We start from the raw sequence: 17,792 nt of genomic DNA, 5'->3' as shown, positions 1-17,792 counted from the left end.
TATCAGAAACACATGTATTAATTTGTTTGGCCTATTTAAATTTTATTATTTCATATAAAATCCTTATTAATAAAATGATGCAATTAATCACCTATCTTCATGATTTTGATCAATGCTTTTTACTGTCAAGTACAGTGCCAATCTAGGATTTACATGTTCATGATGATGTGTACATTGTACATCATGTACATGAAAAGTAAAGAGCAATTATGATAATAAGCTTGATATCTCTTGGGGAAATCAGAAGAATGATTTCAATTCATTTTAGGGTTATGCATTTATATATAGATTCCTATATATAGCTACACTGCAACTAGTGTATTACAATATTTCTCCACTCGAGACAGTCAAATTTTATTATTTAAAGTGAGAGGCTTGCCGAGCTTTTTAAATAATTAAAATCTAACTGTTGAGAGTGGAGAAATATCGTAATACAGGAGTTATTGTGGTGGAATCTGTTTCTCTGTCTTTTTCAAAGATTTTCAGAAACTTATATTCTTTATATGAGACGTCATCAGGCATGGTCGCCTTTTTTCATGACATCTCAATAAGAAAATTCAGAAGAAAACAAAACATTTTCATGATTTTGACGTCATAATAAAAATTAATGGCTAATCATCTGATCATTTGCCGAGAACAAATATTTCACTAGTGAGGAGAAATGTATTTCTCACATCAATCAAGAAATGTGAAAATAGTACAAGAGTTAGAGAAATGCAATTAATTTATGGCCAACAAAACAAAAACAAATGTTTACTTTATCTTTCAATCATAGCACAGTTGTTTAACCCAGTCAGGGGACTTACTTTAATGATTTTAAAATCACTGATAAAAGTAAAATATATACATGTATATAGTGTTCACAAATGTTAGTAGTGAGCTGAGTTGTCTTTCTTTAACAATCTCCTTTTTAGGTACGACATGTAGTACAGATAAAGCACTAGACTAAGTGATTTAATTCTGTTGTAGCTTTATTTAAGTTTTTGTAAATTTATTGTGGTGTAAAAGCGTTGACCGAAGTACATTTTGTATGAAGCGCGGAAGCACTTCATTCTAAAAATGTATGCACGGTCAACGCTTTTACAACCCTATAAAGTTACAAAAAGAAGCATTCAATACTTATAATTACATTTTTTAGCTACATGTATGATTATGAAAACACGAATTTTATATATTTTTTTATTTAATTCACCTGTGCACTTTATTGTTGGACCATGTGTTATCATGAATGAAAAGTTGTATTGAGCAATGCAACTGCTTACGGAATAACATGTGATGTGCAGTTAGCCAATCAGAATAAAGTATTATAATGAAACATACATCTAATGTAATAATTTAAATATACAATTCTAATGTATTCCATGGATACCAGTCAGAGCTCAGACATAAATAAGTCTGAATCTGCTTTTGACTCATAGAGGTCTAAATTTGTGAGTTTTAGGATTTGTCTCCCTTTAATGCAAGACAAAATACGACTTTAATAAGTCAAATATTGTTAAGCAAGAAATGATTGACCAGAATCAAAAAGTTGCAAATATTGACTCCTACAAGTCGATAAGTTACCAAAATTGGTTAACTTCAAGACCCACGCATATTTATAAAAAGGTCATGCATCTAAAGCAAATAATGACAACATTGAAAGCCAATGCTTTGTCTTCTAAAGAAAAATATGAAAGAGAGTCTAAAAAATCGGGGATAATGTTAATTAACCTTACAATGCAACCACCTGGATCCACACTTAATGAGGTAAAACATCTGTGTTTAGTAAGGATGTTCAATTAAATGATTAAATATAGATAGCTCAAGTCCTTGTGAACTCTCGGACAGGTTTTCGCTGTCATAGGTGGTGTACTTTGGCCACAAAGTCAAATTAAGTTTTTTCATCAACATAAATAGACCTAAACAAGTCTGTCATTTTGTGACTTAGATAAGTCTAAAATTGAAAACACATTTTAATAATAAATACATGTTTTGACTTCTTTAAGTCAAAAACAGAAATCGACTTGTTTATGTCTGAGCTCTGTATACCATGCATACATGATGTAAAATATGTTTTTAAAAGTATGGTTGATGGATGTCATACTTGAGGGTTTGGATGGGGTTAAATGATTAAAGAATAATACCCTTACAAAATGAAGATTAGAGAAGAATAACGGGCAAAAAAAATGAAGATTAGAGAAATGCATGGTCTAATTTTTTTGAAGATTAGAGAAAAAAGGGGTGAAAATTAAATGTTTACCAAATAACAACCCCCCCCCTCCCTCCCCATCCAGACCCTCATACTTGTGAAGATCCTATTATATATGAACTTGTAAAATATGAAAATTCAAATTGGCATCATTACATGTATATAATATCTTTACTTTTTGTATTGTTACTTGTTTTGTAAATTATATTTACCTAATTATACTGACAATAGTGCATTATAAGCCATGTAAGCTAAGGATTGTGCCTGATGTTTATATGATGAAATCATAATCTCTCAGTCAATTTATTGAAGTCTGGAGCTGGCATGTCAGTTAACTGCTAGTAGTCTGTTGTTATTTATGTATTATTGTCATTTTGTTTATTTTCTTTGGTTACATCTTCTGACATCAGACTCGGACTTCTCTTGAACTGAATTTTAATGTGCGTATTGTTATGCGTTTACTTATCTACATTGGCTAGAGGTATAGGGGGAGGGTTGAGATCTCAAAACATGTTTAACCCCCCTGCATTTTTGCGCCTGTCCCAAGTCAGGAGCCTCTGGCCTTTGTTAGTCTTGTATTATTTTAATTTTAGTTTCTTGTGTACAATTTGGAAATTAGTATGGCGTTCATTATATATATATTTGTTTAGGGGCCAGCTGAAGGACGCCTCCGGGTGCTACATTGAAGACCTGTTGGTGACCTTCTGCTGTTGTTTTTTTCTATGGTCGGGTTGTTGTCTCTTTGGCACATTCCCCATTTCCATTCTCAATTTTAATGCTATTAAAAGCAGGGAAGGATTTAGACACCTTAAATTCTGCACAAAAGTAATTTGAAATTTGTACTTTGTTAGACACTAACACAGTTGTTGCACTTTTTTATTTCTTTAAACATGTTAATGTCAGTCTGCGCCTAAAACTTTTTCATCTACTAGCATGACTAGTGTGGAAACTAAATATCAAAATTTGTCCCTATCAGACTACATTTTTTTTTTAAACAAGTAAATGTATATCATATGCATGTATATAAAATTTTTAAAATTTTCACTAATCCGAAATCAATATTTACTAGTCTGGGGCATCAAACAAGTGGCTAACAGTGCAGACTGTAATGTACATGTAGTAAACATGGTAAAGACACATTGAATACCTGATGATGTAATCAGAATAACAACAGTAACCATCATGACCATAATAACAGTCATTATATTTCATATATTTTATGACCAATAACAAATTAATTTGGATATCCTATTGATGTTTATCCAATTTAAATGAAATCAATAACCCATATTATTACATCACAATGTCATGTTAATTACAACCGTGATGTATTTTTCACCTAACATTATCTGTCATTTTTCAATTTCATCATTTCCTAATTTGCCTAAAGCTAGTCATGTGACTACCATACACGTACAGGTGTGTTACAACATCATGTGGATTTTTTTTTAAGAGTTTGAATAAGTACACAAAATACAATGAACATGTAGTGAAGCATCACTCAATTCATTAAAACAATTTCTGATGTTATCATGGTTATAGTAAACAATTATTATTTTCAGGCCCAAGTAAAAACTTTCCAAAAAGCTTGTTTGGCTTAACCATAGATTAATTTTTTCACTTCATGATAATCATTTCCTTTTATGCCTACATCCATACAGGTGTTGATGATAACATCATGCTAAGAAAATCATGAGAACAATCTAAAGTACTTGTGATGGTTTAATTTTGAATTAGGATTTTGGCATAATTTGACATGCAGTGAGGCATCATAACATGTATATATACATTGTACATGTACATATATATATATACAATTCATTGAAACAATTTCCTACATGAATGTACTTACATATAGCACAATATATAGTATTCAGGGCATATTTAGCACTGTTCTATAGGACAGAACGCAGCGCTACTATTTTTTAATTTTCATATTTCCAGTGTTTAATTGTAAATTTCAATTACATAATCAACTGGTTGATGTGTTTAAGATCAATGCCCTTTAGTCAAATATGGGAAGGATCAGTTCAATGAAAGAACAAAATGGCATCATTGACAGATCTCGAACTGCATAAACTGTCAAAAAGACCTAATCATTTCCTAGAATCTTTTCACCTTTAAGAATAATCAAAGAGCTGAAGAGCTCTGAGGGAAAAGACGGCCATTGTTTCAATTTTTAGGTGGGTATCTTTTGATAGTCTACATACAAAGAATGAGCAAAAGAATAGCTAGAACATATAGAAAGGCTGACAATAATGAAACTAATTGTTGTTTATTGTTACTTCATTTCCTTAGGCAAGAATTCATCATAGAGACAATTTGGACCAATGAGATCTGCACCTTCTAAATCAAGACATTTGATTTAAGTTGGGAGTTAATTATCTAAATTTCAATTGAATTTAACAACTACTACATTATATTTTAAAATTTTTATTATGTACAACTGAACGGCAGGCTAATTTTTTGTGACAATATTCTCAAGAAAGTGAGGACTGAAAAATCTATTCAGTTTTAATTTTCCATTGATAAAGTTCCCAGTTACAACTCTCATCACAGGGATACATGTACTTATAAAATCAAATATGATTAAATAAAAGCTGTGTGAAGTTTGTTTCCAGATCCCACATTTTGATATATCTGTAAAATTCATGAATAAATAGCTTTAAACTACAAAAAGCAATATTTAAAAAAAAATGAGAAAAAAAAAATGACCACTACAATAATTATGTTGGTACGCAAAATTATTTTTTAATTGATGACTACTTATCATATACTTAATGTGACATTTTTAGTGTTCATATACACTAACTTTCATTTTAGTGGGTAATTACGGCTTATTCTCATTTCGCCTTAGCTGTCAAAATAATTATATAAAATTAATCCCAGTTTGCCTTAATACAAATGTTCAGGTACATAAGAATTAACTAAGGCGAAATGGGAGCTTCTGTAAACAAAATTGTAATTAAGTTACATTTTGTTTGTATTGCAATTAGTTATTATTTGTTATTTTTTAAATAATTCTTTTTCATAGTTGCTCTTCTTTTTCTGAATTTGTTTTACTCATGTGTTATATTTGGTAGATACAGTCTTATTAGATATGACAAATTGTATATGGATATTTCATATTTCAAAGAATAAATACAGACAAATATCATACTATCATAACAAATATTTTATTTCTGAATCATCACTGAATTCAAAACACAATTTTAAATTTGCATACTAATAGAGAAAATGTAAATGTTATAAATAAAAGCATGAGAAAAAAGCCCTTATACATATAACATAAGAATTATTTCCATATAGTTCATATTATAAAAAAACAAGGCACTGATGCACACATTTGAATGTTCAAAGTTCATTTACTTTCCAAGTTTGAGAGTGTAAGATACTGTATATAGTCATTTGTATTTCAGCTTGTTATGCCAGCCCTCTAAATCATTATTTGTCCTGGATTCTTCTATTTGACGGTGGTTCAAGGTTGGTTGTGGGTATCTGACTTGCTGGAAGTTTAGGTTATGTTGATTGGCGATGTTTTTCAGGAGATTGAAGAAGTCAAGTCATAGTATACCATGTAACTCAGTGGTTGTCGTTTGTTTATGTGTTACATGTTTCTTTTTCTTTTATTATTTGTACATAAATAAGGCCGTTAGTTTTCTAGTTTGAATTGTTTTACATTGTCATTTCGGGACCTTTAATAGCTGACCATGCAGTATGTGCTTTGCTCATTGTTGAAGGCTGTACGTTGACCTATAGTTATTGATATCTGTGTCATTTTGGTCTCTTGTGGGAAATTGTCTCATTGGCAATTATCATGTGACCACATCTTTTTTTTGGTATTTTTACATGTATTATCTTTATTATATAAAATTATAATAGCACAATTTAAATAAAGATATTATTTTGTTTATTTTATTTAAGTTTCTGTATTAAATATATGTAAACTAGTTTGTGGGAATACATTTTTCTTTCTTTTTTTTTTTTTTTTAACTCTTTGTGTTGCACAATAAAAAGGATAATTGACTGATTATTAAGAACTTTCTAATTGCATAAAATTTATACAATTGAAACTTATATTAAATTAAGCATAAAAGAATCAACTTTCCTACTGACTCATGTTTTATTGTGGATTTTTTTTCTTTTAAAATCACAAAAATGGTCACTTTTATTAAAAATAATAATTCAAGAGAAACAATTCCCTAATTAACTTTGTTAGAATTGCTATAAAGGGTTTAATTTTGTTTATTTAATATTTTTATCTAAATTCACATTTCGCCTTAGTTCAATTTCCCATCTGGCCTTAGTATATTTTTTACCTTTTTTACCTGGAATTCACAGCTAAGGCGAAATGAGAACACACCGTAATTACTCATCAATTGAGGTGCTCTTTAATTGGAGAAAGATTCTAATAAACAGCTGCGCCATGAGCGCATGATACGCCCGACGTCTTATGTGGAAGTCTTATGCAATAATCATAAATAGTTTCTGAGAAAGTTTTAAGCAATAACCATATATCGTTTTAGAGACACGGCGGGACATGTGAAACCTCCACCCTGTTTTTTTTTTTTTTACAAAAAACTAAATATTACCAAAATAAAATTTTGAATCAAAACCAGATTAATATAACAAAATAAGTGTGTAAAGTTTTAAGCAATAATCATAAATCGTTTTTGAGATACGGCACAACATGTAAAAACAAACTCCCCCTTTTTAACAAAATACTCAATAACTCAAAAATGAAATTTTAAATCATCACCAAAAAGTATACAGATCTTTAGATTAATATAACAAAGACATGTGTAAAGTTTTAAGCAATAATCTTAAATAGTTTTTGAGATATGGTGCGACATGTAAAAAAACCCTCCCCCTTTTTTACAAAATACTCAATAACTCAAAAATGAAATTTTGAATCAACTCCAAAAAGTATACAGATATTTAGATTAATATAACTAAGAAGTGTTTAAAGTTTTAAGTCATAATCAAGAATCGTTTTTGAGATACAGTGCGACATGTGAAAAAAACACACCCTTGTTTTAGTTATAAAGTGCCGTAACTCAAAAAGTTTAAATCTTATTTTCACCAAAAAGTATACAGATCATTTGACCATCATAAGAAACAACTATATTAAGTTTCATGAAATTTGGATAAGTCGTTCTCAAGTTACGGTGCGACATGTTTACGCCGGACAGACGGACAGACACCGGACATTTGTATACCATAATACGTCCCGTAAAAATTTTGAAGGGCGTATAAAAACATAACTTTACAGAAAGAATGAAAACTGCAGTTGCTCTCCCCAATCTCAATAGGTATAAACTACAAAAAGCAACATTTTTTTTTTTTTTTTTTTAACCATTTCAATAATTATGTTGGTACAAATTTTTTTTTTTATATAGAAGACTACTTATCATATACTAAATGTCACATTTTAAATGTTCAGAAACATTTACTTTGATTTTAGTGTAAAATTACTCATCATTTGAGGGGTGTCATCCTGGTTTGCCCACTTTTAATTACATGTATATGTAAACATAGAGGGAATTGTTGTTTTAACAATTATAGTTTATTTCTGAATTATAGTCATATTTTTTACCTTATATTTTACCTGTAAAATTTAAAAAGAATATTTTATTCTGCTATTAAATCAAGGAAAATGTGCAAAACATTTCTATATTTCATATATATTTGGCAGGATAATGTATTTTATTAAAAAAAAATGTGTACTTAAATGAATAAATATTTCAATTTATCAACAAATATTTTCAATTATTGATACATTCTGAAAAAAAGGTAAAAAGTAAATTAATGAAACTTAAGATTTAATAGAATAAATCTCATTTGAATATCTTTTAATTTATTCAACTTAATTTTTTTTATGTTCAATGCAAATTATATGCTGTTTCAAAATTTAGTAAAATATAAAATTATCCAATTAAATTTAACAACTAGAATATAAATGCAACTGTTCAGTAGTCATTGATCAACAACACCAGTTACAACTTTGACCAGAAACACTATCTATTGACTACGAGACAGCCACCAACAACACAACACAGACAGTATGTCCAGGGGTAACCGTGAAAGGCTGCTTCTTCCACTTCACCCAGTGTATATGGCGAAAGGCACAGAAATATGGACAACAGTCCTATTATAAAGAAAATGAAGACATTACTTAACTGATACGACGAGCCGCAGTACTACTGGTACCTCTTATTCCCCCCACCTTGTTGACGATGTTTGGCTAAACACTTTAGAAGACATTGGAGAAACTGAAAACATACCCGCTACAACTTCATTTACAGATTACGTGACAGGGTTTTTGGTTGAAAACTACCGCTTTTTATAGAACCACTATTACACAGAAGGACCCTGCACCATGCACAAATCACCTGGAAGGATTCACCTGGAAGGATGGCACAACAAACATAAGAAGCGACTCAAACACGCTCACCCAAACATCTACGAGATCATTGAGCTACCGAAGAAGACAAAGGCAGTATCATAATGCAACATTATCCAGTATGCAGCAGGAAGAACCCGCCCACATTAAAGACGACCATACAGAGTAATAGACACCAGACTCATATACAGATACCAACAAGGACCCATCAACGTGGTAGAATACTCTGACGCAACATCCCATCTTCTCCATTTGAACTGAACAATGAAGTGAATTATTGTTAATTGTGACTTTGTAAATATATCAAATGTTTTGTTACTTATGATGTATATATAAAATATTGTATTTCTCATCATTTTATGCATTTATAAAATTAATTAATTTATTAAATAAAGTTTGCAATAAAAGAGTACTCAGTGTATAAATATATTTCTATCATGAAAATCATTCAGAAACTAATGAACATAAAGACAATTTTATAACTGAATATCATTTTTTATGTTATTTGCTGTATATGTATGTTGAATTAATTGATTGAATTAATATTAAATTTCTGAGAAAAAATATTTGATTATTTTTATTATTTTTCTATACAAAAAAACAACCTGAATATCTAGAAAAACACTTACAAACTATATACCCAAGTTGGAACAGACTATACAATTGTATGCTCATTAAACCTTTTGTCTTTTTTGTTTTCTTAACTAACAGATAATTGGTAGAATTAAAAGTGGGCAAACCAGGAGTAAACCCATTTGAGGTGCTCCTGAATTGGAGGAAGATTTTAAAAACAGAACTTTACAGAAACAATGAAAACTGACGTTCCTCTCCCCAATCTCATGTATCCCCATTGACATTGTTTACCGCGAAAGTTGACCTACATATTATCTGATTATAGCCTCAGATTCAAGCATTTCATGTTGGTGTGTGAATCATCTACACTACAGCAAACATCATTAGGTTTATATTTAACAAATACTGATTTTAAATTAGTATACAACTACTGTGAATGATTTTTATAATGAATAAAGGATATCCCTGTGTAGTGTGGCATTCCAACAATGACGTCACTAGGTTAGATATATTAAGAATATTTCGTAATACTGATTTTTTCCGGACTGTAAAAGAAACGTATATAGTGTAAGGGAAAGCTCAATATACGATAATTTCATGAGAAACAGAAGGGAAATGTGTAAAAAATGTATTTAAAGTCAATCTGTTCTCCTTGTCATCAATTTCAGTATGACATTTTGAGGGGGTTTCCAAACTATCAAAACAAAATGATTGACGTGAGGGAATGATACTCTGGACAACCCCATTAGGGAATTGACGGCTTGAAGCCGTCTTTCCCCAAAAAGGCGCATACACTTCATGAAATGGGTAGGTAGTGCTCAATACAATGTAAATCATTCCCAAAATATTTGAAGAAATGTTAATCCTTCTATCATATCTATGACAATGTGGTCTGTGTCTATTTTTTCAATCATTAACAATTATTTCATGACTGTTTAGTTGTTACAATTTCAAGTGTTTCGACTCTCGAGAGGTTAGTAAATTTATTTGTCATTGAACATCTATCTGTTGTACTTTCGGCAAAGTACAGTCCAAACGCTGGTCATATTTTGACAACTTTGTCGAAAATGTCTTCACTGGTTCCACGACTTGTTTATTTGGCATTAGAGGGTAAAATTTCTACTGTAAACCAGTCACTATATATATAGTCAACTCAGCCTTAGATTCCTAAAATTGAGCACAACAATAGACATGACAGATATTTTGATCTTTCTTGACTTGTAAACCCAAGAGAAAATCGTGAGGATAATCATGATAATCATGATAATAGGAAATGAATAAAAGTATCTACTTAATTAACACAATCAGCTTTGACCACATTAATTTGAAGAACTGGCCCTCTGGAGCAAAAGTTTGTTACACTATCAAGAACCGATAACACTATACAAATGTATATAGTGATACTTATGATCAATCTTAGTCTTCATTTTTTTTTTTTTAATTAATTATTTATTTATTTATTTTTCTCTGCAGTGCCACATCATAAATACAAATGTACTAATGAGTTTTATACAATAGCGACATAAAATTACCAGGGTGTTTGAAATTACAGAGAGATTATAGTGTCAAGTTGACACTTCTAAAGACTAAAGACTTGTGAAACTGACTACTTACAGAAAAAATGGCTTCAGTGTAATGGCATCGTAGGAAAGTGTCACAGAAAAAAAACTTTAAAATAGCCTAGGCATCATAATTATTTGGACTAATTCCCGACCTTTTAATATTCAGAGATGATGTTTTTGTTGTTTTTTGTTTTTTTTTTCATTCATGCAATCATGGTCATGCATTTTTGAAACATTTTTAAAAAGACACTCTTTCGTGCAAATTGGTTAAGCTTGACACAATGGTCAGTGAAATCTATGATTGGTTTCTTGAAATATTTTTTTAAAATATGTATCAATCAATTTTAATGTTTTCTTTCTTTCATTATGATAATTTTATGCAGGACAGACGGAAACTTTGTTCTTTTATACAGTAGAATGGCATCCATCCTTAGAGTCTTGCATGACATAATATCCTAAACCTACCCATAAAACAGCAGTTACAATAACAGTAAATACTCTTAAACAACAGACAGATCGTTCCCAGGTCATTTTCGTGGATTGTTGTTACATCCCAAAATAAAAAATATATATACTTCCGGTTTTTATAGGATAGGTGGCGACACTATCGTATAAAAGAAATACAGCCAGTCCCGATCCAATGCTAATAAAATAACGCAAAACGAAAGGTGCGTTTTATCAAAGACATTTAATATGTCTCTCGTTATATACAACAAAAAAAAAAAGCATAGTACAATTCTTATCCGTAGCACGTTAAAGTCATCTCAGCTACGACAGCTGCTCATTTACTGAGTGATTTTAATACTGTGACGTTTAACCTCCGAGGCCGATATCACAAGTAAATCCGAGTTAAACCTGCGACTACTATAAATTATAGTAGTTTCAGGTTAAACATAGAGGCCTCGGTGGCCGAGTGGTCTAATTGCCAACTTTATGTATCACTAGCCTGTCAGAACTAAGGTTGAACATTCAAACCCTACACGTCGAAGGTGCGTTCGACTCCAATCTTACTAATTATGAAAATAAGAATGTGTGGTAACTTAATTAATCCGCATACGAAACGATTATCTCGCATTTTGTAATGCCAAGAAAATGATTGACTCAATACATGTATATGTACATACGTAGTAAACTAATCCCTCTATATATGCATGATTCTTTACACTTATATTACGTATCCATGACCGATAATCAACAGTATAATCATTTAGTGTATTACAATTTTCGTTCAGAATCAGTTGTATAACACTAATTAAATTCAACATAATTGTGTTTACTTTTCTTCCATCACTTTAATATTTTTCCTTTGCACTTGTGCTGATTAAGGCACAAACAAACAAACATATACAAAAACAAAGATATTATAAAAAGATTCGTTGCATTTTCGTCAAAACTTTGGGTTTAGGTTTTGTAATCCAGCGTTTAAACCAGTTTTTAATGTAAACGTATTTCGGCCTATGTCAACCGTCGGACGACAGAATATCACTTGTGTTTGGTACAGGAAATGATTTTTTTTATTAATTGGAAACTTCATTATTTTGCTGCTGTATATAGAAATAAAGATTGATTGATTGATTGTTGGTTGCTAAACGTCCAGTGGCAAATATTTCATGCATATTCAGGACGAGAACAAGTTAACAATAAACACAATAGGTAGGTTGTTATAATAGAGGATGATGGTCGGGGAAATTTGGACTGCCACTGGAAAAAGAGGGTATATTGGATAGACAGAAATTTTTGCCTTGCAACCGGCCACCTACGGACCCCTCAGAGAGTTGTTGCAAGGGTTCTTAACGTGCAAAGAGCGTGGCACTCTCTTTACACGAGGCATCGGATTTAACGTCCCCCTTCTGACCGGACGTGACTGCAAACTTGATACATCCCGGACAGCCAAACGGACGCCCACTTCGGCAAGCGTTTTACTGGCGGTCGGGAGAAGACCAAGTAACCATATTTCTATACCCCAGTCACCCTTGGGATGTATAGAAATAAAGAGATGTGGTATGATTACTAAGAATTGTTTAAAACTGATATAAAGCAAGATTGCATGCATGCTAAACCAGTTTCTTCCGAATGGGAAATTCGCTTATAAAACAATCGTCGCGGAATGCGAGGAATGTTTTAATATTTGACAGACTTAAAATATGCATTAAAAGTTTGTTCTCTGTCGATTTCGAACAAATTACACTTGCCAGGAAGGGGCAACGCGTATAGTGAAAACAGTTTTTGCCACCAAATTCAATGGTACAATCGACAAATTGGAGACGCATATCATGATAGCATATTCGAACGAACTGTTTAACTTTTCGATAAAAAAAAACCAACCTAAAGAGTATTTTACTACATAAAATTGAAAATGGATATAGTCTTGAATGAGACAAATAGACATCAACCCGACCAAAGATCTAGAGCCGACGAGAAAACAGCCGAATGCCACCAATGGGTCTTCAATACAGCGAGAAAATCGCTCCCTCAGATGCGTGCTCCAGCTGACCCTTGAACAAAAATGTGTAATAGTTCAGTGATAATGGACGTATACTTAACTCCGAAATATATGAATTAAGTAAAATTAAAAATCATACAAGACTTAATGACCTGACAAACGTATCATAACTATATCCTTTCTAGACTGTTTAAAGACCTTGTTAGCTTTTGAGGTTTGTAAAGAATATATTACCATAAAAGATTGGATGTAAAATACCTTAACGTTTAATTTCTCAGTAATACATAGATTTCTTTCGTTAAAATCTAATACATTGTTGAGGGGGGGCAAGGGGTTTAACTGTTATGCTGTTATGGGGCAATTTAATTCTTTGTTATCTGTTATTTTGAAAATATATTTGCTGTTAGCTGTTATTGTCTTATTCTTTGTTAGCTGTTATTGGGCTTTTAGTTTTTTTGTTATCTGTTATTGTGATAATGTATTTGCTGTTAACTGTTATTGAAAATTGGAATGTTAGCATTTTTTTTGACAGTCAATATCTAATATAAAGATCATTGGCCATTGGGGTCTACCACTACTAATATGTTTGTCCCGTATTCTGAGAAGGATTCCATTAACTTATACCCATCACAGAAGTGAGGTCCAGGACAATTCAAGTATATCTTATGATTATCCTTTGTAATAAATTCCATTTTTTTTTATGAATGTGTATTTAGAATTTTTTGTATGAGAATAATGTTCCTTGTTTTCCGTACGAACATATTAAATTAAAACAATTCTTAATATGACAAAAAAACATATGGCCAGGAATATCTGACAAGGATCCCAATTAAGGACTAGGTCCTAACAACCACTTAACCTTTTATATAATATGGTACATAGACTCAGCTCTGTAATTCTTTTCAAAGCAGAACCAAATGCATTGTACAATGAAAGTTCCAACCATGTACTTGGGTCTGAAGCTGCACATAACTCATTACAAACAAAGATTTATTTCGTTTCAAGCCATTGTTTCCCTACTAAACTATGTATTCTACTTACTAGTACACTTGGTACAATCAAAAACCTCAGCTGATAAAAAAATTGTTCAAATAAGGCCTTTGAAAATAGTGGAATAAATTGCTTTTAGAGTGTCAAAATTCGTTCGAAGTACTTGATAAATTGCATGCTTATAATTGGTGCTTTTGATTTTTCTAACCTATACACCTCTTTGCCTCATAGTTTTATTAAGAAAAATTCACACACCTCATTAAATGGTCATTTAGAAAAAGTCAGAATATCAAACTCTTTTAGGTCACTTTTTTTTTATTATCAACAAAGGGAGCTTTAGTCAATATATATAAACAATACACCAACGTTTCATGAAAACTGATGAACACATTTTTGTGTTAATGTCTGAAAACTGGAAAATCACCCCTTTTTAGTTAATAAAACCCGTTAACTCGGAAACGTAAAATCGAAAATTTATAAAAATTGAAAGCAACCTCATGTTAATAGATATAAACAATTCACCAAAATTCCTTGCTTTGTGAAAGCATTTTGAGATATTATCAGAAAAATGAAAAAAAAACCACCAATTTTATTGAATAAAAACCCATTACCCAGAAACTTAAAATCTAAAATTTATAAAAAAAAAAAAGGGAGCTCACGTCAATAGATATAAACAATTTCCCAAAGTTTAATGCAAATGGTTAAAGAGTTTTTGAGTTAATGTCCGACATGTTGACAACAGACGGACAACAGTATACCATAATACGTTCCGTAAACGAGCGTATAAAAAATATTATAATATATTGAGTAGTAATTTAAACACATTCTAGAAACATAAATTAATACTAAAAACATAGTCATAAAAAATGGAATTTAATGCATTACAAAGGATTATATCCGTAATAAGAAATACTGATTTGTCAAAGACCGAATTATTTTAATATTTCATTTACTGTTATCTGTTTTTGTCCATTTTAATTCCTTGTTATCTGTTATGAGCCAAATCAATTTGCTGTTTTGCTGTTATTGGGACCCCCCTTGCCCCCCCTCATTGTTGCAATTTATTTCTATTACGTTATATTTGGAATTTCCCTATTCTATTTCTATCTTTAGACTTGTGGTACAAGTTTGGCTAGTATGTAAATCAGAAGTGGTCTGATGTTACTGTTGTTTTCTGCACGAATATTTCGAGGGTGGTAGTACGGGTGGGGTTTTATAGGCATATATAAGTCCTGATTACGTTTGATTATTATCGATGTGCTCGAGTAACTTTGATAGACGAAGTTAACGTTAAGCTCTGCATAATATATTACAGTTATGTTTGTATTGATATGTATTTAGAGGACATTGTGAATGTATATAGATGGAATTGTGGTATATTTTTGTAAATTGTAAAATGTTCACAAGATATTAAATGTTGTTTCGCTGAGAAAATAAGAAAGTTACTGCGAGCAAACAAACCTAAATTATGACTTGTCTCTTATTTAGCCATGTATTTAGTATAGAAATGTTTTAAATTCGGACGAATTCATGAGGGAGAATTTAAACCACGAGAATATTTATAAAACGTTATGATATTGTTAAATTTTTGGAACTTTTGCTGAGTTCCAGAAGGATTGTTTTTTTAATATTGATACTCGTGTTTGTCTTCCTTGCTAGTAAACTTTTGTAAAAGAGAGTCGAAAAGTACTAGAGGAACAGTCAGACTCATAAATCGAAAATAAATTGAAAACGCCATGGCTAAAAAAAGACAAAGGGACAAAATAGTACAAAAAACACAACATAGAAAACTAAAAACTAAGCAACACGAACACCATCAAAAACTGGGGATTATATTTATATCATGTGCTTAACAATTAAGGGTAATCAGATTCTGCTCCACATGTGGCATCCGTCGTGTTGCGGCTCATGTTATTACAAACCCGGTAAAATGTCTAATCCAGTAGGTCAAATTCTTGTTTGAAAATGGAAGTGGATTGTAGTTACGACATAAGGAACATATCCTATATCATCTGTGAAACAGTTATTCCATAAAGGCCAACCAACTCGTGATGATTTCAACAAGTCTTCACCATTTGGAACTCTTGGTTAAGTAACTTCCTTGTGAGCAGCAGTCCGCTATCAAGGACATCACGATAGGAAATACAAGCCCGTGAATATCGTATCAATTCGGAGATAAATACTTCATATGAAGACGCTGCTGGAATACTATGATAGAAATGGAAAGTTCACAATTGGGAATCTGAAATCATGAGCAACACGACGGGCGCTACATATGGAGCAGGATCTGCTTACCCGTCCGGAACACCTGAGAGCAACCCTAGATTTTATTTGGGTTCGAACTTCGTGTTGATCAGTCTTTTGTTGTCTTCCTTGATAATAACTTTTGTAACATGAGCAACACGGTGGGCGCCACATATGCAGCAGGATCAGCTACCATTCCGAAAGACCTGAGATCAACTCTAAATTTTCGTTGGGTTCGTTTTGATCAGACTTATGTTTTCTATGTTGTATTTTGAGTACAAGTGTTTGTTTTTTGGTCTTATTGCTTTTTTAGCCATGTCGTTGACACTTTATTTTGACTGATGAGTTTGAATGTCTATTTGGTATCTTTCGCCTCTCTAGATCTTCTAAAGCTTTATAATAGCGCCTGACATAAATGTATATAGCCTAGTCTTTATTTTAATATTGTGACCTCCTTACCGCTTTTTCCCGGCTCCGATTTACATATAAAGTTTTGCTATTTTTCTTGTTTTATAATATTTTGAGATTTTCAGACTATATGAAATGCAAAAAGTTATTCAAACTAATTATGCAAAAATGATATATTCTGCAATCAGCCAGCTTGCTATTTTAAAATAAACTGGTACTCAAATAATGTTTTGCGTTATTTGTACTGGAACAAATAAAGTCTCCTGTTACATCGGATTTATAGACACATTTCATAACTTTTGAATTGTTTGAATATAATTTAAAGCATTAAACTGTGACTGATGGGACTTTTCGAAATTCAGAGTACATATACGTACGTATAGTCCTTAAGGAGTTGACACTAAAAAGTAAGGGCTTTATATCAAACTCTTCTCCAAATGCATTCTAAATTTCATAAAAATCTGAAATACTGTAAAATGTGTTAGTATGTCTTTTGATTAAGTTAAAAGAAAAAAACTCTTCCCAACTCGTTCCTTGTACCAAAATTTGAGGCACTCTTGTCACGTATTGCCAAGGGTATATGTGAATCCACAGTATTTATAAATCTGTAATTAAGTTTGTTGTTGTTGGATTGTTATGTAAATTGATATATACAAATATCTTCATAAATACTATTAATTTTTTTATATATTATAAAATTATTTATTTTTCATATTTCCTAAGCTGTCATGAATAAAGGGAAATTAAATACATGCAAAAAAAACAACAGTTTACGGTATATCTACATTAGATGATTAAGAATTCCTGAATCAGCAATAAAAAAAGGAAACTAAAATTATATGCACTACATATATAGTCATATAGATCAGAGGTAACAGTAAGTATTTTTGTATTCTTCATAGGTGATAAGTTATATCATGGTCTGCATGATACTATTCAATGGAGATGAAGAAGTATATGACGACAAAGTGCAAAAATTAA

At 31.3% G+C, this 17,792-nt stretch overlaps 1 protein-coding gene across 1 annotated transcript in view; it reads right to left on the bottom strand.

Annotated features, from left to right (window-relative positions):
- LOC143083568 (tetraspanin-7-like) overlaps positions 1-11,316 on the bottom strand; it is a 32,842-nt gene extending 21,526 nt beyond the window's left edge. The window contains exon 1 of the mRNA XM_076259829.1: positions 11,192-11,316. Within this exon, the coding sequence (XP_076115944.1) occupies positions 11,192-11,257 (66 nt within the window). The 5' untranslated portion in view covers positions 11,258-11,316. The remainder of the gene's footprint in view (positions 1-11,191) is intronic.
- Positions 11,317-17,792: the final 6,476 nt, after the last annotated feature.

The sequence above is a fragment of the Mytilus galloprovincialis genome, chromosome 7 (genome assembly GCF_965363235.1).
Source record: "Mytilus galloprovincialis chromosome 7, xbMytGall1.hap1.1, whole genome shotgun sequence".
Taxonomy (NCBI): Eukaryota; Metazoa; Mollusca; class Bivalvia; order Mytilida; family Mytilidae; genus Mytilus; species Mytilus galloprovincialis.
The sequence above is the reverse complement of the archived record's forward strand: the minus strand, read 5'-3'. Positions and strand labels throughout refer to the sequence as shown.